Below are 23601 nucleotides of genomic sequence, written 5' to 3'. Positions count from 1 at the left end.
AGGGAATTTTTTTAAAAGGGGACATAAACATATACAGCATCTGTTTATCCTTTTCCTGAGTTTTGCATTCCTACTTGGGTCTTAAGTTTCTCTAGTTTCTTAGTGCATTAAAAATGAAGAATCCACATGCCAGTGTTGTGTCTGCTCCATTTGCCAATGTGGTATTGGATCCATCAGAAACCCCTGTAGTTGCTCCTGTGGATAAGATCCTATTTGAGAAGTGCCAGCAAAATCTGAAAACAAATCCAGCCGAGTTCCCTGAGTGCTATCCATCAGAGGTTACCTAGTCATTAGCATTGAAATTAGTATGTTCATTAACCTGTGGACCACAACAGCCAAGTTAGGAGTGCAGAGAAAATGAATCCAGCCCCCTTGGAAACCAGTTTCGGGGAAGTGCATCAGGGTATACACCAGGTTGACAACAAGATTAAAGGATAGGAAATGGATATGAAATTAGAGGTTCCCTGCTGGTACCCCCCCCCCCAAACTCATCCTACCAGCTGGAGGAGTATATTACCTGAACCTTGATGCAGAATCTGACCTAAAAGCAGAGTGTGTCTTCACACCCCCACCAGGTGGTCTGGTGTCCCAATGCACTTCTTCTGAACTTGGCTTTCAAGGGGCTAGATTCAGGGTGAATTCACTCTTTCTGGATTCTTAACTTGACTTCCAGACCCAAAATCTATCAATTAACCTTTATAGAAGCACTACCTGTAGGAAGAGGAAATAAGCTTGGTGGCTCCCACCCAAACTTTTTCTAGTGGGTCGCCTCAAATTACACCAATTCTGAAATCAATCTTTGCTATGAGTCAATTAGGGCTTATTCTTTCTGAAGCTTAGAGGGACAGGGAGCTTTGCCAGCCTCATCCTCTATAATTTATAGCTTATAGTATGAGGCCATAGCTTTTCCCAGGAGAGTTTTGCATTACAGCGGGGATAATTTTGAGGGTGCCTTCAGAAGTGAAGGATCTCTGTTCTTTTGTGCATCCTTGGCTGTGTCTCTCACATGCATCTCACCATACGAAAGAATTCAGCTTGAATAGACAATTATACATTCCAGTTAAATCTACTATAAAAGACTGAAGCCTCAATGTTGTTGATTGACTACTCCTTGGTATAGTTCAGAGATACTGCTGTGAGGTTATACAGTTGCTAAGTGCCCAGAGAGTTAAATTGCCCCCACCCCAGTCTTCAGCAGCAGCCATAAGGGAGGAGGGGAAACCCTTGGGATGGTGATGTCTTAAGGCAGGGTGGAGAATCATTTTTACTGCCAAGGGCCATTTGGATATTTGTATCATCATTTGCTTGCTATATTTGGTCAAATATTTAATTCACCCCTTAGAAAGATCCTGAAATTATTGAATTTTGAGTCCTGCTATGGTTGGCATGGCAGACCAAATGCCTGGCAGACTGGACATTCTTTACTCCTGGCCTAGGAAGATACTGATTCCTTTTTTCCAATGCCTGAAAAAAATTTAGTTTAGTCCACCTTAGTTTAGGAGGGTGCCCTGATCCTCTTTCCCTTTCTCAGTTGGTACATATGTGATTTGGTGCCCTATCATCTCTATCCCATAAGTCTCAGTACAACAGATGATTTCTCACACATTCTACCTTTTCTTCTCATGGGATATATACCTCCACCCAAACCTACTTGCATTGATAGATAGTAAAAAAGGGAGGAGCAGAGAACCCATCCTATTCTTTTCCATAATAATGCTAGAAATCAACTTTTTCTGATTCTTGTTGAAAATGGCACATTCTTGGGGGGTTGGCCTCAAAAACCTTGCAACTGACATGTTAATTATTGTTTTGCTTCCCCAGGGCCTAGATGATTATGGTTCCCGATCCGTGAGCAGGTAAGAAGACTTTCTATTTCTTGATTTTCTACTTCGGGTTTAACATGCCACTTTTAGGCTCAGGAAAATATGGATTCATTGGTCAGAAAACTGGGGTGGCTGGGATTATAATAGGGATCTGGTCCACAAACACATTTATGAATGAATCATGTTCAGGCTGTTAATCATTCACTGATCTCTAGGGATCCTTTCTTCTATCAGTACCCTCAATGGCTAATTTTCAGAACCCTTTCTTGGAGATCTGTTTTTCAAGGTTAGACAACACGCCTCCAGACTAGCTGGACAGATCCCTATGGTGTCTGGCTGATAAATAAGACCTCCAGCCCCATTACTCTCTCCTTTACCCAAATTAGAAAGTGTACATCACCTTGTTTGGATTTATGTACAATTGTCCTGGTGATGATGGGATAGGGTGGATGATTTCATCCCCATTATTATATCCTTTTGGTTATGACAAAGGGGTCCCAAGTTGACTCTTCTTGGAAATTTGAAATCTCACTACACAAAACTACTAAAGGTTTTTTCTGGGCCAACATTTTTGTAGATTGAGTTGCATATTCAGCAGAGGATATTAGAGTCCTACACCCATCTCATTCAACCCCTGTCCTTTTTAGTGTGGCCCCTAGTTCCTTGTCCCTACCCTCCAGAAGTAAACCTTAATTTCTTGTCATAGAATCTTAATAAAATTGGAAGGTTTCAATTCCTATATGTGGTATTAAAAAATCCCTACCTGATATATAGCTTTGGGATTCCTGTGACTTCTGGGCAAGCTTAGTTTACAGACAGTTTAAAGATAGCCCCCCCCCCCCCGACATTTGAAAGCTGCAGAGCATTTTCCCTATCTCAGCTTGGAACCCTGTGGCCTGAAATAGGTGGTCAACCTAAAAACACAGAAAATAGGTGAAGTAGCTAATATCTCAGATGTAGTTTGTGCTGCTACCTTTTCCCATCTTTCTAACCTGTGGGTGGGCGTCCCTAAAGAAACTAAGTAATAGTCCATTGAGGGAGGGATGACCTCCAGAGCTTCAGAAAAGAGATATTGCTTGGGAAGGGTGGGTTAGATCTGTGTGCCTGGGATGCAGGGATGGGGAGGAGAAGGGTCTATTGTCCTTGGATACACCATGAAGTGTTCGGTCTGGCAGTTCTCCTGTACTTTTCTGTTTCACAGTGGCAGTGGGACTCTGGTCTCAACAGTGTGAGGACCCTTTGACTAGAAATGGCACCTGCTGCTTTGAAGAGATTTTCTGCTTCTCTTTCCCCTCCTCTCCCCTGCCTTGATTTCTCTGATTTATTTGGTCTCTCCCCTTTTCATTTCCCCCTTCTTCAACTCATTGGTTTGTTCTTGGGTAGACTTTTTCCCCCTGCCTTTCGGTTGGTGACATTTTAAACTCTGTGATCATCAAGGATCCATGGTGCTGCTTCATCTTTGTTTCTCTCTTCTTTGTCCCTGCCCTGCCTTCAACTTTTGTCCAAAGCCTTTCAGAGTATAAACTGCCCAATAGGAGCTGCTCCCTTGAGGAGCAGCAGCTTGGATGCAGTGTCTACAACCTTTCTGCTGCCTCCTTCTCCCCGCATACTTTTGGATGTTGACAATGCACTATCCCTTTTCTAAAGCTCTTTCCTGAGCCATGTTTAGAGTCTGAAGGCAAAAAAAAAGAAAGAAAACTGACCTCCTCAGCAGATAAAGGACTCACTCCATGGCACCCCAGAATACAAACACACTCATACACACCACAAAACAAACACATCCAAACCCAATATGCATGGACTATGGTGTACGTACTGTTATTATTATTTTTTCAATATGACTTTCACTGGGTTCATAGCCCAGTTTCTTTGTTAGGAAAGGGAAGGCAGACTAAAGGCTCTAGAGAGACTAAGGTCTTTCTCTTTGAGAGCAGGCTTGAAATGCAAACCCCCTCCCAACCTATCCCCTTTTTCCCTAGCCCATAAGTGGCATATAGAAAAGTGGATTGTCAGGCCTTGGCCCACTAGGAAAGCTTAGTTAGCTCTCTGAAAGAGAGTTGGGACTTTGTGCCCATCTGCTTAGAACCCAGCCCAAGGGGCCAATCAAAAGTATCTTTCTCAATGAAATTGTTTTATAAGTGTACATAGAATATATATGTATATATATATATCTTTTTTGTAGCAGGGTATTGTTACCTCACTTTAGCGCACCTGGGTAGGGGCTGGGGAAGGAATACGCACCTGACTAAAAAGAATTCCAAAGACCTTGATCGATTGATCGATCTATCTATCTTACTTATAGCGATAGATAGATAAAGATTATAGGCATAGCTATATATATATTTTTTTTTCCTCCTTCCTTTTGGAATATTCCTTAAACCAGCTTTGCAGATTGGTCTCTACCATGTGCCAGTCCTCCTTTCTGATAAGGGTGTGGTAACACAAATGACATTAAATGATTGGACCTCATTTCCTTGGGCAAGTGGCTGTTTGCAAGGCTGCTTTAAAGACAAGGGCCCCAGGCTTGTCCCTTTATAGGGAGGGGTGGGGTAAACAGGCAGTCTCCTGTTGCATTCTTTCCTAAATACTATCCATCTTTTTTGTATGTCTTGGTCACTTTAGAAACAAACACATGGGACTCAATGGCTACTGGTATTGTTTCTTCACCCACTGAATTCTGTCTGGGAAGTGAGTGAAGGGCCAACAGCCCCTCTTTACCCTTTCCGTGTTGGTGAAAACCTTCATTGTGAAGCCGTAGACACTTCCTTTTCCGGTGTGATTTTAAAACCTCCTACCTACCTGTTGACTAGGATGTTGTTGGCAATACATATGATATGTTGAGAAAGAAAGCAAGAGATGGGTTCTTGTTTTGTGTTAAAAGGGGTGGGGGGAGGGGGAAGACAGAACACGGACCTGTGTACTAAGAACCCTCCGTGTTGGGGTGATGATGTTGCTAAGAGATCTGAAATCCAGGGGATTTTATGCTCAGTGGATTGAATGTATACACAGAATAGCAAAACTTGTATGAAGATTGTAAAGTACTGAAAAATTTTTTTTCCTTTTTCCTTTTTTTTTTTTTTTTAACTCTGAAGAGAAACGTGCCCTGTACTGGAGTAAATTGTTTGAATAAAAGTTTTATTTATTGCATTGAGTTGGGCTTCAGTGACTTTTTTGAGTTTTCCTGTTTTGTCAGTGATCAGACTTGGGTACTGGGAATGTGACAGAAGAGACTGCTGCTTTTCTAGAAATACCTACACAAAACACTTCTAATGCCTTCTCATGGCATGAAGGTGTGATCTTGGCTTCTCAGAAGCTAGCCTGTAAATGTACAATCTCTGATACACCTAAGCAAGGCAAAGGTCTCAAATTTAGTCTCAGTGATGAACGGACTATGCATGCTTATTAAACAAGGACCACCATCCCAGCCAAGGGTATTGATGTCATGTCCCCAGGTGGCTGCAGTATAATGAATTTCTTTTTGATTGTGTAAATTCTTGAACAGAACCTATGCTTTCATAGCAACCATGTATGTAGACATATACAGCAGCATGATACTTAGAAAACTGTTTTTCTCTTTTCTTTCAGTGGATCAGTATTTCCAGTCCACTGGCATTATTTCTATTCTCTGTATGACACCTTGGTGATAATATTGTGAAAGGGAATAGTTAATGACCTGATGACCTGGCAGAAAAACTTGGTATTGTGGGGATTTTTAAGTGTTCTTTTTCTTTCCCTAGGCAAGCAAGCAAGAGGCTAACTGGTGTGAATGTAAACCTGGAATGGAGTGTGTGTTTTGTGTGTGTGTGTGTGTGTGTGTGTGTGTGCGTGTGCACATGTAAGGGTTGTCCTTGGGGTGTAAGAGACCAAGCCCAAGGCTCACTTAGCTTTGATTCTTCAGCTTGAGTAGAATTGAATGGAACTTACCTTCTGGGGAGCATGGATCTAGTAAAAGGGAATTTTGATGTGTTGCTTGCTAGGCTGCTCCCTCATCCCTCTGCAGGTCTTATATATTCCATGACCTTACAAGTAAACTTTTGGTACCACCTGAACAGTTGACATAAAGGAAAAGCATGTTTGATATGCTATTTCTTTCCCCTACTACCACTCCCAGGTAGGCTCAGATACCCTTGGTTTGTTTTCCTCTGTATATGCCATTTTTTCCCTACCAAAGGATAAAATGGTTTTTTTTTTCTCAGCAGAAGCAGTGTACAAACGAAATTCTCTGTGCCAAAGTAGCAGCAGCTCCATTGAGCTCCTCGTTTGTCCTCAGATTAACAAAATGCCCTTTTGCTTACTCAAGGTGTATAGGCTCTACCTCTCATACCAACTGCATTTTGTTTTTATTGCAGCGCTGATGTTGAAGTGGCCAGGTTTTGAACTGCCCCCCTGACTAGAGTTAGTAAGTTGCTCCAAGTTTTCATGTGCCAAACAATCCTCACTCACTGCCCAGTGGCTCTGGACAGACTCCTCAGATGTTGGCCTGCTTGAATACCTACGAGGGTGGGTGCGGGTGGGGTGGGGGTGGCAGGGGTGGCAGCGGCAGCACTGCTGACCCCACCTAAGCATAGAGTCTTTTCTCTGAAGCTTAGTAGCCAATGCCTGAGAGTCTGTTGAGAGCTGTGGGTTCTTGGCTCTGGTCCTTTGCTTTTACCTAAATCCATTGGAAAAAGGTTGATTCCCTCCTTGGACCCTGAAAATGGATTTTTTTCCTCCCTTTCCTTCCCCCTTGTCTCCATTCAGTCTAGAAGCTTCTGATTTCTCTGTTGCCAGCCAGCCACACGTATAGCTGCACGACCCATGCCCATAATGCCCCTGGTTGGCCTCAGCATTCTCTTCTCTATGCATCACTCCTGGGGTGTGGGGTCTGACAAGCTCTTTGGGATTTTCTCTCCGGCTGCCGCTGAGCCTTTCCCAGCGCTATGCTTCTGCCACCAATCAGGAATGAGTCATTTACCAGTGATCAGGCTTTCTTCAGAAATGCTTTCATTAGTTCCCATCAAAAGCAGTTTAACCTGCTTGAGGATTTCTTCTGGTGTGGAAGGCTCCTTGTTTCAATGAGGCATAGAACATTTAGCTTATTTTCAAGTGACTTTTTTTCATCTGCACTGTCTGGCCTGGGCCCTGGCCCCTCTGAAATAGGTGAGTATTGCCTTGAGCAAGCAGGCCTGGGGGTGGAAATGATGCTCCCTTGGCAAATGGGCAGGAGGGTGTGGTATCCTGAATCCTGAACTGGAGTTTCCCACTCCAGTCTTGTTCTGAGCCTCAAGTGGCAGCATTTTGTGGTCTGTTTCCAAAGAATGGCCATCTGGCTGGACTTTCCACCCAGGAAGTCGGGAGATGATGAGGGTCGATCTCCACTTTCCCTGCACCCCAGTAATACATACACTCCCTTCTCCAAGTTTATTCCATTGAGTGAGTCTTGAGCAAAATGTTCATTTGGTTGCCTTGGCTAGGAGCCTGCCTTTGTAAGCTGTGAAGAAGGTACCTAGTTGGAGGTATGGAGTTTTTGTTGTTCTTGTGTCTGTCAGAGCTCAGGGTCATGTTGTGAGAGTCACCAACCGTCTGGCCACTTTGGCTCAGTTGATGGGATGCTGTGCCAGGGGTCCTAGGAGGCCAACTCCTCTGCCCTCTGCTCCCCCCTCAACTCAGCTGGTGTGATTCTGTTCTTGCTTGTCTGTGGTTGTCCATCCCACTCCCCTCCTCACCAACTTCCTTTCCTTCCAGCGGGGTTCCAACACGTTTTGTTGAATCTTCTTGCCTCTGTTGCAAAATATTTCCTTCTTCTAAATTTATAGAATGAAAAGAATTAAATTTTCCAGGTTAGTTGTTTATCTTAGAGGATGTTGCTTCCATATCAACCCTCATTTCAGGAAGAGATCTACCAGACCTAGGAAAAGATGACTTCCCCTTGAAAGGAGTCACTAAATAGAGAGGCAGGAAGGGAAGAATCTCATTGCTGCAAATAGTAAGTCTAATAATAATGGCTTATATGGCTATGGCACATTATAATTACAGAGCACAAAATTAGATTTCATCTGATCCTCCCAAATAACCCTGTGAGATACTCAGGGTGGGTATCACCCCCATTTTGCAGAAGCAAAAACTGAAATCCAGAAAAATCTGAATGAAAAACTTAATCAAGTCAGGACCAAAACAAGTCTCCTGAATTACAAATCTGTTCAGTGCTCTAAGACCTAACAAAAGGCGATATACCTCCCCCTGCCTCCAGTACTGCTACCCCTGACATGGGCACCCTTGAAACAAATATGAATGATTTCTTTCCCCTCAAATTCTCCCACAGCAAGCCTAGCAGCCAGGTCTGAACAGGAACAACTCCTCTCCTCCTAAGTTCCTACTTCTAAACCCCAACCTTCACCCATACAGGATTATGTTTTCTAATCATTGACTTGGATTGCAACTACCTCTCTCCCTTATCTTCTTTTTCTGTTTTTGTATTTGTTTCTCTGTCTCTGACTCTCCTGCTCCCTATTCCCCCACCAATTTATTCAAGGTAGACTCCCTAAGTACCTTTCTCTCCATTCCCTTTCACAGAGTAAGACATATATTAGGGGAATGCATCAAAATTCTGTCCTTTAAGGGATTCCCCATCCTTGGCTGGGCTGGGCCGGGCCCCTATGAGTACTTCGAAGACCTGGTCCCTGCCAGCAGGGCCACAAAAAAATATTTAGAAGAAAGAATGAGAACAGTTCTGGGACATAGGAAAGTAGACTCCCAGTTTTAGCTGAAGCCCTCTCTTTGACCCTAATTGCAAACAGTATAACTGCTCTTAAGTATGGGACTTGACACATTCCCTTAGAGTTTTATGCTGGGAGAGTTGTAGGAAGCAAGTCCAGAAGAACCCTGGATTCCTAGGGAGTTGCCAATCAGGATGCCACCTTTCCTATTGAAGACAGTGGAGTTAAGTCTAACAGCAGTTCTGTTCAGGTTTACCCTTCTGAAAGAATTGGTGCCAGCACATGTTTCAGTGAGTTTGTCCTCTTGGTTTGTGCCCCCACTCTCACCCCATCTGACTGTAACTTAGATAGGTCCATCCTGGGAGGCAGGGCAGCTCCACTTCAAGATCTAATGCATCAAGAGTACTCTCCAAAGAGGCTACTCCACAAGAACTGATTAAGGACTGATTAATCCAAGCTCTGATTTTGCTGATTTCCTGCAATTACAGTTAACCTCCACCCAGAGATAGCACAGATTTGAGTACAGTATTGGAGAGTTACCATATTGGAGATGCCAAGTATTCTGTTTTGTGCTGTGTGTGTGTGGTAATTTTCTAGTGCCTTTTACAAATTTAACATCACTATTAAGTTTTTAAAATGTAAAAAAAATGTTATATTAAAAAAACTTGGGTTTGATCATTGAATTTTCCTTATATTATTTTTTGTGAAGGAAGACCCATAACTTCATTTGCATAAGCAGAACTCCTAGTGTGGAAACTGCTTGTAGCTTATAACCTTATAGCAGATTGCCTAGAATACTGAGAGCTTCTGTGATTTGCCCATGATGAGTTAGTATGTGTCAGAGGTAAGGCTTGAACCCAGATCTTTTTGACTCCAAGGCTGACTGTCTGTCCTACACATTTATACACATGTATTTTTATGTGTGTGTGTATAGGGGTGTGTGTGTATGTGTATATATGTATATGTATTATATGTGTATATGTATATACATGTATCTTTCTTTGCCAATCATCATACATAACCAAAGTTGCCAAATAAAGAAATAAATGTATACATATAGACATACATGTGTGTATATATATATATATACACACAGGCTGTGTGTATACATATTGGTTTATCAAATGTATGTTATATATTCAAATAATTTTACTGACTATAAATATATATGTAATATAATATATAATATATAAATAATGCCTATATGTGAATGTAAATATATGTATATATCAGTTTACAAATCATATATGTTATATATGCAAATAAATTTTCAACATTTACCAAAGATATAAATACATACATATGTTTCTATATAAAACCTACATTTATACAAGCATGTGTATTTGTAATATACATGAATATGTACAGATTTGTGCCTGTATTAATGGTTTACCAATCATGTGTTATATGTATACATGCTGTATATACAAATAATTTTACCAGATATGATATTTACCAGTATATATGATACACATAAACTTATACAAATAAACATGGACTATACATAAACATGCAAACATTCATTCTTACAATCCTTTCAAATGTTCTTAGTATTCATATTTTACAGATGAAGAAACTAAGTTAAGCAGAGATAAAGTGACTTTTCTGAGGTCACATAAATAGTGTTTAAGACCAAATTTGAATTCAGATCTTTCCTACTCCAGGCCCAGTACTCTATCTACCTCACCACCTATCTGGCCCTCTATCCTCATGTCATACTGTATCTTATATAAATTCTGCTAATTGCAAGTTCATCAACTAAATTTAACTTTTTTTTCATTGTGAACTGCAGCAAAGAACTCAGTGTTTTTAAAAATCTGATTTTTTTTTTCCCCACCTGGGACACCAACTCAGGCTCTTGAGACAGAACATTGTGCCTGGTTGTCAGGAAGACCCAAGTTCAAATTTTGCCTCAGACACATACTTGCTGTGTGACCTTGGACAAGTCACAACTTCAGTTTCCTCAGCTGTAAAGAGAGATCATAGTCAATGAAATAATTTTGAAAGTTCTTAACAGTGCCTGGCAGACACATAGTGTACAGGCTTAATAAATGCTTCCCAAATAAAATCTGAGGACCAGCCTAAGTTTGAAGAGGCTTATTATCACTGTGTTGGGCAATAGGTGCTAATTTTCTTTTTAATCCTATAGCACTACTCAGGTAGACTGAATAATAAAGTGGAGTGATTGGGATAATTGGAGAGATTGGAATAATGTAAATCACATGGGGATGAAAAGAATCCTTGCCCTGGTGAAGGCATGATTCTCACCAGTATGTGAAGATAAAAAATTGGAGGGGAGAAGAAACCACCAATATTTAGGGTGGATCAAAAAAAATGGGGTTTTATGGATTTTGTTTTCGGATAGAGAAAGCCTGCATTAAAAAAGCCAAGTGGTGAGGGAAAAAATTCTAAAACTCATTGAAAACAATTTTTTATCAGATGCATCTGCCTCTTTTTTGGTGGGGAGGTGGGGAGGGGGCAGTGTTGCTATCAGTCTCTGCTTCTGTTGTTTCATTCTTCTTGCGCTGATAAAAACCAAACGTTTGTCTACACTAAGGGTTCTTAACTTGCACTCCATGGGACCCCAAGGAGTCCACGATATATTTCAGGGATTTTTAAATTTTCTTTTTAAAATGTTTTTGCTAACCTTTTCAATGTAATTGTTCTCCTTTGAATTTTTTGCATTTATAAACATTGTGAGGAGGAATTGGTAGATTTCACCAGACCACCAAAGGAATCCACAGTACAAAACAGGTTAGGAATCTGTGGTCTAGACTGAGACAGACTTCTTTCTATCATATTTATTTTTTTTTTTTATTTAGGTGTTTGGTTTTTTTTTTGCAAGGCAAACGGGGTTAAGTGGCTTGCCCAAGGCCACACAGCTAGGTTAATTATTAAGTGTCTGAGACCAGATTTGAACCCAGGTACTCCTGGCTCCAGGGCCGGTGCTTTATCCACTATGCCACCTAGCCGCCCCTATTTATTTTTTTATTTCACATTCCCATTAAGGCCAATTTTCTCTTTCATGAGAAAAATCACTTTTTAAGCAAAGCTTAAAAAAAGCTTTTGACAGTCTTGTTGCATCTGGTCATTTGAAGACTTTTAGAAGCCTGCTGCCAGATTTAGTAGCAGTTACTGACTTGAAGAAACATGTTATAATCGTAGCAAGTTTAGCTGTTGAATCAAGGCTTCCCCATCATTTACCTATTCCCTTTTCCCTTTCCTCTTCTCTCCAGTCTTTTTTTTTTTCCAGCCAGTTCATGATGATACTTTAGTAAGCAACCCATCCAATTTGGTCACAAAGTCCTGAAGAAAACATCTCCTTAATGAATGTTCTAACTTAGTATCCTCCTTTTGTTGATCCCTGGTGTGTGGCCAACGTCACAGTGTCACTATGGAGCAAGTTTAGAGCTTAGAACATGGAACCTTTTTTGCAGGAATGAGAACATGTCTCCATCATGACATCCCATCTGTAAAAATGACATTTCAAGTATCTGTTATGTGAAAAACCTCATGTCAGGTACTTTCATATTCATGAGTTAATTTTCAAGAGTTAACATGTTTGAAACTATGTAAATACTATTACTGTTAAATTGACTGTTGATCACAGATCCAATACTTTGTTTTCTTTTTATTGTTTTTAAAAATTAACAAGGATTTATTTTGTCTCCCCGGATGAGAGGGAGTGAAGGAGGAAGAGATATCGGCAGAGAGAGAAAGAAAAACCTTCATAGTAAATATGCATTGTTAAGCAAAGTAAAGGAATCAGATAGCTTGGTGGATAGTATGCTGGGCCTGGAGTAAGGAAGACCTGAGTTCAAATTTGACCTCAGACACTTACTTGGCTTTGTGACCCTAGGCAAACTTCTATTTGCCTTAATCCACTGGAGAAAGAAATGGCAAACCACTCCAGTATCTTTGCCAAAAAATCCATGGACATTATTGGCATGTCATAGTGTACAGAATCACAGAGTCAGATATAACTGAGCAATGGAACAACAACAAAGGAAAGTAAATTCAGATTCAGATATTTACTAGCTGAGTGACCAGTCAAGTCACTCTTAGATTTACAGTAAACAGGGAATAATTATGCCTTACTAGTTGTGAGGTTCAAATAAGATAAACTACATTCAACACTTTGTAGATGTCAAAGCTCTATGTAAAAACTGGCTATTGTGTCTCATTTGGGCGTGGCATGCTTCATCTTCTGTCATTCCATGTCATACTCTGTCACTGCGCTGATTAAAATACAGTTTTCATAAGTAACTGCAAGATACTTCCTAAAAGGACAATTTTCCCACTCAAATACAGGCTGAAATTGTTTTGTTCACAGATACCTCCAGTGATTTAAAAAAGCCTTCCTGCTAGTCTACATTTTCAACAAATGGGCATTTCCTTTGCTCCAAAAGAACCCATTTATTTTGCCAGAGCTCACACCTAGTCTACAAGGGAAACCACTGGGGGAAGCTGTGGACTGGATTTGGTTTGGTTTTTTTCCCCTTCACAATAATATTGTTATTTAAGGATAGTGGTGTTTTTTTATGCACTGTGTAGGAATTGTTCCCTCAGATTAGACTTTAATAAAGCAGGGAACAAAAAGAAACAATTTATAACTACTGGTATATAAACACTAGGACCTAAACTCAGTCATTGCATACCCTAAGATGGTGATGATCTCTTTTGTCCAGCAGGTCTTGGCCTTACTTTTAAGGCTAGGCAATTGATTTTGCCACAAAAAGTTTTGTTTTTTTTTTTTTAGGTTTTTGCAAGGCAAATGGGGTTAAGTGGCTTGCCCAAGGCTACATAGCTAGGTAATTATTAAGTGTCGGAGACCAGATTTGAACCCAGGTAGGTACTTCTGACTCCAGGGCCGGTGCTCTATCCACTGCACCACCTAGCCACCCCATAAAAAGTTTTGAGATTTTTTAAAAAGATAGAAATTCAGTTAACGTACATAAACACACATATAGCCATAGATAGATATATAGATATAATCCTGAATGATAGATTTGCTTTTCAAAAGTAATAATTTGCATTCATATTTAACATTTTAAGGTTAGCAAAGCAACTTTGCAAATAGCTCATTTGATTGAACAACCTTGGCAGGTGGTGTTAATTTAGTTGTTTTTCATTCATGCCCAGCTTTTCAAGAATCTATTTGGGGTTTTCTTAGCAAAGATGCTGGAATAGTTTGTCATTTCCTTCTCCAGCTCATTTGACAGATGAGAAAATTAAGGCAAACAGGGTTAAGTAACTTATCCAGGGTCACACATTAGTGTCTGGTCATAGTTGAACTCAGGAAGATTAGTCTCCTGATTTCAGGCCTAATACTCTATCTACTTTAACACCTATTTGTCCTATTATCCCCATTTTATAGATGAAGCAACTGAGGCAGTCAAAGGTCACAGTCACAGTGCTAATTAAGTGTCTGAAGTTAAATATGAATGTATCTTCTTGAACCCAGGAAGAGTCTTTGTAGATCTTGATTTTCCAGAACAAGAAAAGAACAAATGCCACTTTCTGCCAATTTCAGAACCTTTCTACTTTCCCTTACTCCCCTGTCCATAAGCTTTTGAGCAAATAGTCAAGAAATTTCGTGTTTTCTTATCTCTGCAAGAAAAACTGGATGTTGCTGGTAGCATCTCCTCTGCTTCCAATCTCTTGAAACCTAATCAGAAATACAAGCACATAATCATTCACCTCTACTTTCAAAAGAAGCCTGCAAGCAAAGAGGGTGGCCTTATGGAAATTGTGACTTATTTCCTCTTGGAAAACAGCTGCATGTCCTCAGGGCTTCTGCAAGAACTATTGAGATTCAATGATATAGACAAGTTACTCCATCACATAGCTTTCTAAAATGTTTTCAGGTGAAGAGCTATGCAGGTCTGTATGTATCTCTTATCTTTTTTTTAAAAAATCATTAAGGAAAAGATGTGTATATTCCCAAATGTTTAATTTTAAGAAGGAAAACAGTCTTGTTTTTCCCCTTAACTTCTTCCAGTTTTTCCCTCCTGGGCTTTGACAATTAAGCCTTGTTTCTTGCCTGCCTTGCTTGCTTCTGGCTTGAGTTAGTATGATCTACCCTTTCCTTCCTGATCCCTGGCCAGGCCCCTCGAGATGAGTGTACACTTCGGCCCTCTCCAGCACTAAAAGGTAATATGTCAGTCAAGAGGCTTGGGGACCTCTGGCTTTACCTGCCTCCCCTGTCTATGCCTGAAGTTGACCCATTGTTATGTCATGTCTGTGGTGTTGCTGTCCAAGGGCACCTTATGCTGAACTTGTCTTGTCCCCATCACTTGTTTTGTAGGAACTCATCTTTTAATCTGACTTGCCTTGTTTGGTCTGCCTGAACCCCAAGTAGAGGATGATATGAAAAAGAGAATGGTTTTCCTTTGTTTCCCTGTCTCATGGCATTATCTCTTTGTCTTGTTTCATCATACCACTTGTGTCTTGTGCCTTTGGTTTTGGCCCATAGGTTGGACTGGTGGGTAGGCAAGAATACCAAATGGGAGGGAAGCATGAGATCAGTCCCAGGGACCCTTGCTTCTCTTCAGAGTGGTTGGCAAAAACTGTGTGGCGACTGCTTGTAACTTTGTCATCTCTCTCCAAGTCTCTAGTTGGGGAGAAATCATTACTCAATAAGAGACCTGGGTTGTCAACCTTAAAATTGACCATCATTATGATGCAGGTCCCTAACTGGAGACTGGAGACTAAGAAATGGCGGCATAATATGTGTCTGTGTCTCTGTGTGTGTGTGTGTGTGTGTGTGCGTGCGTGCGCATATATGTATGACAGAAGCAATACAAAGAACCAGCACTTGGGTTTTGTAGAGTGTTAGGAACAGTTATCCATCTCTCTGTGCATCACATAATGTATCACTAGCTATATAACATTGTGTGTGTGTGTGTTGTAGAGAGATGTTTCTGTTGTGTTGGAAACTCCTCAAAGAAAGGAACATTCATTGGGATGGTATTTGATTGGAACTTTTCTCACTAAATTCTTCCATTTGGGTCATGTTTTGGGTGGTGATTTTTTAAGGTTACATAAGACCCCTCACTTGAAGGAACCAGTTCTTTCTTAACCTTGCCCCTATGCAGCAAATTTCTGCTTTGGTGATGGAGAATAGCTGGGCGGGACACTCTGAGTGAAAATACTGGGGATGTGCTGAAGCATTTCCAAATTCTCCCAGTGGATGGGGTGGCTAATCAAGCTTTGTTTATTGGGTGCTCCCCAGCAACTGGGGAGCAGAACTTACCCTTGGCCCCTTCTGTTGACAGAAGCAGCCAGAAAGGACTGAATTGTATGGTGAAAAAGATAATGATCCAGCATGTCTGAAAGAGAACTTTAAAATCTCAGATATTAGAGCTCTTGTGTCTGGCTCAGTGGGGAAAATCTACCCAGACCTATTATATAGAAGTATCAAAAATGAACTTTTATACCTCATCAATAACCCAATACTCATCCTAAATTTGCAAATCTATTTTTCATTTTTTGCAAGACAATGGGGCTAAGTGACTTGTCCAAGGTCACACAGCTAAGTAAGCATTGAGGCTGTATTTAAACTCAGGTCCTCCTGACTCCAGGGCAGATGCTCCATCCGTTGTGCTACCCAGCTACCCCATTGCAAGTCTGTTAAAAAGATGTTAGAAATGATTTAACATCAGCTAGCCTTGCAGACCAAAAATCCTTAAACTCATAAATCTATAAATATACTTATCCCACCCAAAGATCTCAGATTACTAAATGGGATAAGGAACTTTTAATGGCATTTTAAATACTGAGCTTGAATCCCTCCTAGCCTCCCCTTTAGGTCTGAGGTTGGGTGGAATAGGATCAGATGAACTTGGAAATGTAGGCAGGAGATGAAGCCAACTGGCTGGATACTCTCCCTCAGCAAAGCCTTCTTCCCCTCCAACCCCCCCCACCCACCCACCTTCATTCCTTCTTCAACAGGAATATTGGAAGTTCTCTTCATTAAAAAGTTGCTTTTTCTTTTCTCTCTACAGAAATCCCTTTGCTAACGTTCAGCTAAAGCCAACCGTGACAAATGACAGGTCTGCCCCTCTCCTCAGCTGATAGCAGTCTTCTCCAGCTGGTGTCGCCATTTTAGACTCATACACACAATCTATTTTGTAATCATTTGCATGTTTCCTGAATGTCCTTTGTTTTGGGGGTGGGCAGGGAGTGTTTTTCCTCCAGGCTGTTCATCCAGGACTTTTTCCCAGGCTCCATCCTAGCCTTCAGCCTTACCTGGGCTGGATCCCAGGCATTCAGGGGAAAGGAGGAGGATGGGATGCTTAAGAATTTTTCCTTTGTAATCACCTTGTCTGAAGAATGAATGAACTGGGGCAAGTTTTCCCCAGATTTAAAGAACCAATATGACTGTGATCTAGGTGGGTTCCTGAAAAGCCAAAAATCTCAGCTTTCTCCCCTCATGGATCACTTAGTTTAACTCACCTCTGGAATGGGCCAAAATAAATCACTTCTCCCTGCTCCCTCACCCCCATCATCAATTTGAGAAGTTTCTTCAAAGAAATCGGAACCTCTTCTGTGGCCCATCCCTCAGCATCTATCTCCCTTACCCTGTCTTTGGACAAGAGTAAGATGTTAAATAAATTGGGTATGTTGGCATTGCAGGATGGGGAAATGTGGATGGCATGTGCAGCTATAATTCTAGTTCTAGCCTCATGTATATTTTATAGACTTGTTACTAGCTCAAAGTGCCAACCTCCACCATAGCTGACTTTAATGATCTATATTATAGCAATAAAATGAGTCCCTTTTGCCTTTGCTCACAGTGTTACCTGCCTGCTAGTACTCAGGCTGGGTTCCATCCTTCATAATTTCACCCAAGTGGGAAGACCTTTTTTTCTTAAAAGTTTGCTGTGTTTGGTCATCAGGCAGGCAGTGGAACTCTAAAAGTAACAGGGAGAAGGCAAAACCCTAACAGGAATCTATCCTGGGCTTAGGAGGAAGGTTGCTAGAGGTTGGGTGGGGGCTGGTTCCTTGCCCTAGGGATGAGGTGACTCAGCTTCTCTCTCCATAGAGAAGAGGGCCTCTGGAATCTTCCCTCTTTCCCACTGTAATCCTCAGCTGTAGTGAAGGGGTGAGCATGGTAGAGCCTTCCTTTTCCCCAAACAATCCAAGTCAGATAACTGTCATCACCTGGTGAATTTGACCACTGATTTATCATTATCTGGGCTCCATGTTACAATGCATTCTTGTGATCTGTTACAGTTTTGATTTCAGTATAAGGGAAGGGCTTTGAGCCACCTCAAGAACCTGGAATCTCCTCTCTACAATTTCCCCCCATAAATATAAAGGAACAACTCTTTGTTATCTGTTACCTTTTACTCTTCCCTCATCTTTCTCCCTTTTTTATTTCCTCAGCAATACAAGGCCTTTATCAAGGCTGACTAAGGGTGGACTGGAAAGAGAAAAAACAGGAATTGGAAAGGAGGGAGAATTATTTGAAGGGGAAGGGGGCAAGGCTTAAAGTCAGTGGCCTGGGGCTATCTCCACATTTGCAGGACTCAGGCAGTTGAGATCTGGGGTGCCACTGGCTTCAAGCTTGCCTTCACCTGCAGTAAGCTGTTACCCTCTTTCTTCTATCCTTTACTCCAAATGTGGGCTATGAGCTTTTCTCCCTAAGTTGCTGGCCCAGGTGTCAGAAAAGTTAACAAAGGAGTTATAGTGTACTATTGCCATTATGGGATCTGTGGCTGAAAACTGCTTATTTGGAAAAATAATTTATAAGCAATTAAAAAAGCTAAGAAAAGTATGTGGCCTATTTCCTTACTGACTTTGTAGATAATAGCAGAGGGTCTTCCTGATTGGAGATCCTTTTCTGTGCATTCTGAGGAGAGGGGAAACTTTAGTTTCTAATTCTGATTTGGGTTCTGGAAGGATCTGTCCTGTCTTCGCAGCTCCCAATTTTCCATCACTCCCCTGCTCTGAGACCGCTGTTCCCTATGGAATTGGGTCATGAAAGAAAAATTTCTGTGCCTTCCAGAATTCAACACACATTTTATTAAGGTGCAATTGGGCAGCCAGATGGTTCAGTGGATAGACTGTCAGGTCTGAAGTCAGGGACACTTTTCTTCCCAAGACCAAACCTGGCCTCAGACTAGCTGTGGGACCTTGGATAAGCTATATTAGCTTCAGTTTCCTCATCTATCAAATGAGCTGGAGAAGAAAATGCAAACCACTCCAATATCTTTGCCAAGAAAACCCCAAATGGAATTACAAATATTTGAACACAACTGAAACTACTGAAAAACATTAGGTACAAGTCATCATATTTGGTGATGGTAAGACAGTGGCTAGTACACTGGTCTTGGAGTCAGAAGGATGGGAGTTCAAATCCAGCCTCAGACACTTGACACTAGCTGTGTGATCTTGGGCTAGTCACTGGCCCAGATTACCTCACATCCAAGGCCATCTCTAGTCATTCTGATTCATTTCTGACCACTGAAATCAGATGACTCTGGAGGAGTAAATGAGTTTAGTGACTTAGAACAGCACCCCCTCAAATTCAATTCAAGTGCTTGTCATGTCATCCCCTCCTTGATGTCATGGTCTTTGAGAATGAAGGACAAACATTATTATTACACCCCTGTATAATGGGGGTATGATGAGGCACATATGTACAGAGACAAATATAATAAAGTGATTTTAAAAGTGCCATATCTGTGAGACTATCCAAGTCATGGATACAGAGGATTCAGGAAGAATCAAGATTGACTACAAGGTTGTGAAGCTAGGTAAATGGCAAGATGCTGTTGACAGTAATTGTTAAGTTTCTAGAAAGATGTGTTTGGGGGAAGAGATGATGAATTCCAATTAGGATCTTTAAGCCTTCTAGGAGGCAGCTATAAATGGGGAATGATCACGGAGTATAGAAAAGAGGAACCCAGATAAATTATGGGAAACATTCCCAAGTGTACTGGGTTAGGGCATACAAGAGAGCAGTGTCAAGGGTGGAAGATTTGAGTATCCAGGAGAAAATTAAAGCTGCAATTGTCAAAAGTTTCAATGACCAATAAAAAGCAATTAGATGAAGGACTGAAAAAATGTCCTGAGTCCTACACATGTGGTCTTCCCCATTCAGAGGCAGATCAAGCCTGTTTTGTTGTCTGTTTCCCACAATGGAAGATAGATGGAAGCGAGTTCTCTATCCACTTACCTATGTGATCCTGGGCAAGTTACTTAAATTCTGCCTCAGTTTCCTCATATATAAAATGGATAAAATGGCACCTATATTACGGGACTGTTATGAGAATGGGATATTTATAAAACTCTTGCAAATCTTTATATATAAATACCAGCAAACTCATTCTTGCCACTTAAGGAGTTGCTTTGATAGAGGAATCACATAGTTCTCCACTTCCCTTCTGGGACTGTTCTCCCAGGGTTCACTTTCTTTGGGGGATGAGAGATATACCAAGAGATACTTTACTTCATGTTGCTTGCCTACCTTTGAGAAGTAACCACCCTGAGAAAGGGGCCAGCTGACCACAAAGAGAGAGCCTAGTTTAAGATATTTTAAAAACTTTATTATCAGACCAATGATATTTTACACACATGCTGGGGAGCTGTATGGAAATCAGCACTGGTAAAAAATACAGCAATTATGACCCGTATTGATAAAATATACAATAATAATAATAGCCTTTATCTTAATAAAAATATCCAAGACAGCTTGAGCCTCATGCAGCCTTTAAGTAGTATTTGGGGGTTTGGGGAGAGGGTCTAGACCAGCAGCACCTGGTCCTGGTTCCCCTGCTGTCCTGGGCCATCCATCAGACAAGATGGGAGGGAGACCTGGCAGGGTTGTAGGACGGGGAAATGAAGACCATTTCCCCTGGGCTTTGCCTGGATAGCCCAGGGAGAGGGAGCTCTAAGCTCCTTCCTGCCCATATGCACAATCAACTCCCACCTGGTCCATAGCTTACCTGGGGTTTAAAAGGAAACCAGGCTTCTCCCTGAAACTCCAGCTTCTGAAGCACAGAACGTGGTCAGAGTTGGGTTGTGATTTGGGCTTCCTGCCCATCTCCTACCATTCCTATTAACATCCTTCTCTACCCCCCACCAAGGAAAAAAAGACAGGAATACCAGAGGCATAGACAGATGCTCTGGAAGCCAAGTTATCAAGTTCCCCTCACCACCTATTTTACAAATGGAAGAAGAAACAGGTCGATAAAGATGCCCTGCCCCTGTTTGGCACAAATTGAGAGAGGATTAGAGTTAACAGGATCCAGGAGGGAAGCTCCTGGCTCCCAGAAGGGAAACATGAAACTGGATGTGCTAATATACTGGGGGTTTGGGAGGGAGGGAAGGGGAAGAAGGTTCAGACCTTTAGCTCGAATGAACAAGCAAGGACCCTGTGGAAGCTGTTGGTAGCTTCCCATTCCCCTGGTCCCAGCTCATCTGGGTGAAACGAGGATTAAGGATAGAGGGGGTCAAAGAAGCTTGATTTAAGGGAAAACTCAATTAAAGCAGTTCAAAAGTGGAATGGACTGGCTCATAGAGGGGGTACCTCTCCCTGTAGAGCTCCAAACCCAAACATTTTGTTCCAGGGATTCTCAGTCAGGTATGGGTTGGACTCTGACTCTTATCTCTTTGTTCACTTACCACCCTGAACTGTTTCTGGGAGCAGTTTTATAGGTCACAAGATCCAAAGGCTTGGGAGTTAGTCCAATCTTAGACTGAAGGTAAGAACAGTCACTCTGTACTCACCAGATCCCAGTGGGAGTTCAGATGCCTGGCATGTGGTGTTAAATGAGGCCAAGGCTGGGGAAGTCAGTGTTGCTGATGAGCCAGTTAAGTCTGCATTCTGGCCACCCCATCTCCATCCCCCCACTTCTTAGCTACAACCTGTAGCTCTAACACTGGCCAGCTGCTTTATAGATAGGCACTACAATTGGGACTGGACGTGGAAATGGTTTTGATTGCAGCTGAATTAGAACTGCCCCATCCAATTTAAGAGCAAAATGAGTCGACCAGAAAGTCTGGCAATCACTAACTCGATTAATTCTGGACCCCCGTTTCCTTATCTTTCCAAACTACTTTTAATCAGGTCTAGGTGAAATAGATGTAGGTTTGAAAAAAAGTTAGCTCCAGCCTATCATATTTCATAATGAACCAATGAACAAGGCTCTAAAGATAGCGAGGAGAATTTAGGTTGGAGTTGAAAAAGATCTTCCTGGTATTCAGATTCAGTGAGCATTGTGGTTTCTCCCTCTAAGGAATGCACCTGGTTTGCTTGACAGGATGTGGGTGGAGGGCAAGGCCCTACTGGGATGTAGCATCTTGTTTTGTTTAAATATCTGTTGCATTTATCAAAGACTTGACAAATTGGAGACACCACCAGAAAGGCTATGGGGGGAGGCTTCAAATCTAGGTAGTGTAGAGGAACAGTTATAAGGCAATAAGACTGTCCCAGAAGATGTAGGGCTAACAAAAGCTTTCCTGACCTGGAAAGAAGGGTGGCAGTGACCAGAGCCCCTGAAAATTGCTTAATAGCTTGGCAATAAGGCTTGGCATGGGGTATTTGCCCCTTCTTCAGGGAAGCTGTTCTCATTCATTTCTGAACCCCTACTTTGTTTAGAGCATCAGGGGCCATCCAGGGCAAAGGGACTTCTGTATCCTCCCATGGATCCATTAACAATCTGACTCAATGTATGCTCACCAGCCCCCAGCTACCTCTACCCACTTTTGCTAAGACTTGAAGTGGCTTCTTGTTTTAAAGCGTGGGCAGAGGGACTACCAGAACCCCTGAGGTGCAAGGGACAAACAATTTACAAGCCTTTTGCCAACTTCTTTCTCACCTGACTGGTGTGGGTGAGTGGTGGAGTTAATCAGTTCCCTATTTTCCAGAAATATGGGGGTGGTCTCAAAAGCTTCTGGTCACCAACAGCCCCTTTCTCAATCTGTACCAAAAGTCCCACTTCATTCTCAAGTCATAATTTGGTCCTGCTGTCCCTTGCCCTCACTGTTTTCATCTCATTAAAACTAGACCATTCCACTTCTGTCCTGAAAGCTGGTACTCAGAGCCCATTCCAAGTCTGCCTTCAGACAGTAACTTTGTTAAATTTGGCCGCAGATCACGAAAAGGATTCAGTAACTAGGGAATTCTTCAAAGACTGGGATAGTTTAGCCTAAAGAAGGTACAGCTGAGAGAAGCCAGTCATGTCTGCATTTCAGATGCAGGTAGGGAAATGAGATGACTCCAGGAAAGAAGAGGCAAGAGAGGTCAGGCTGATTGGTGGAAGAGGAGATGTGGTCCTACCCAAAGGCAGGGGACTCAGGACCTAGTCTGATTGGCCTTTTAATCCCTCACCATCTCATCTGTTGTGGGAAACATGTTTTCTGATGCCTCGTTTTATCTGCAGTCATGAAAAACAGAATTGAGCTCTGCCTCTTCTCAGACTTCCCATTAGGTCTGTCCCTGTCCCTTCTTCCATCTCTCTCTCTCTGTCTCTCTGTCTCTCTGTCTCTCTCTCTCTCTCTCTCTCTCTCTCTCTCCCCACCCAATGCCTTTGGGACTTTCAGAGACAGCAAGGGGAACAGTGACTCAGCACTGTCCTAAGATCTAGAACCTAGTATGCTTGGGGGCTGGGAAGGGCTTGGCTTCAGAAATCCCTGATTTGGGGGTTCAACATCTCTTACCTTTCTAGGAATAGATGCCAACTGGACTTTCAAGCTATAACATGTTTGAATCACTCCCCTCCCACCACACACAAACACATACAACATGAAAAATTAACAGTCTCCACCCCCAGAGAATTCTGAATCACAACCCCTCAGCAGGTAAGGTTCTCATTTCTCAGACACACACACACACACACACACACACACACACACACACACACGTGCGCACACATGCACGTTGGGACATGTGGGCCACCCACAGATATATATATATATATATATATATATATATATATACTCCTCTACCTTGCTCTTGCACAATTGGGCACACACATACATTCATCATTCACCTGCCCTTTCTTCCACCTTCATCTCCCAAGGCTATGACCCTCATACAGGGGTTGGTCTATTGGTCCAAAAGGAGAACACAC

General features: G+C 41.9%; 1 protein-coding gene across 6 annotated transcripts in view; it reads left to right on the top strand.

Moving 5' to 3' along the window:
- The window catches only part of BAIAP2 (BAR/IMD domain containing adaptor protein 2), a 175709-nt gene extending 152297 nt beyond the window's left edge, over positions 1-23412 (top strand). For 2 of the 6 annotated variants that reach the window (XM_074224949.1, XM_074224954.1), the window contains exons 13-14: positions 1822-1856; positions 16525-23412. In XM_074224949.1, coding sequence (XP_074081050.1) covers positions 1822-1856; positions 16525-16594 — 105 coding nt within the window. In that variant the 3' untranslated portion in view covers positions 16595-23412. The other 4 variants (XM_074224951.1, XM_074224952.1, XM_074224953.1 and 1 more) reach the window with 4 other exon arrangements.
- Positions 23413-23601: the final 189 nt, after the last annotated feature.

The sequence above is a fragment of the Macrotis lagotis genome, chromosome 2 (assembly GCF_037893015.1).
Source record: "Macrotis lagotis isolate mMagLag1 chromosome 2, bilby.v1.9.chrom.fasta, whole genome shotgun sequence".
In the NCBI taxonomy this organism is placed as follows: domain Eukaryota; kingdom Metazoa; phylum Chordata; class Mammalia; order Peramelemorphia; family Peramelidae; genus Macrotis; species Macrotis lagotis.
Note: the sequence above shows the minus strand (reverse complement) of the source record. Positions and strands in the feature narration are given on the sequence as shown.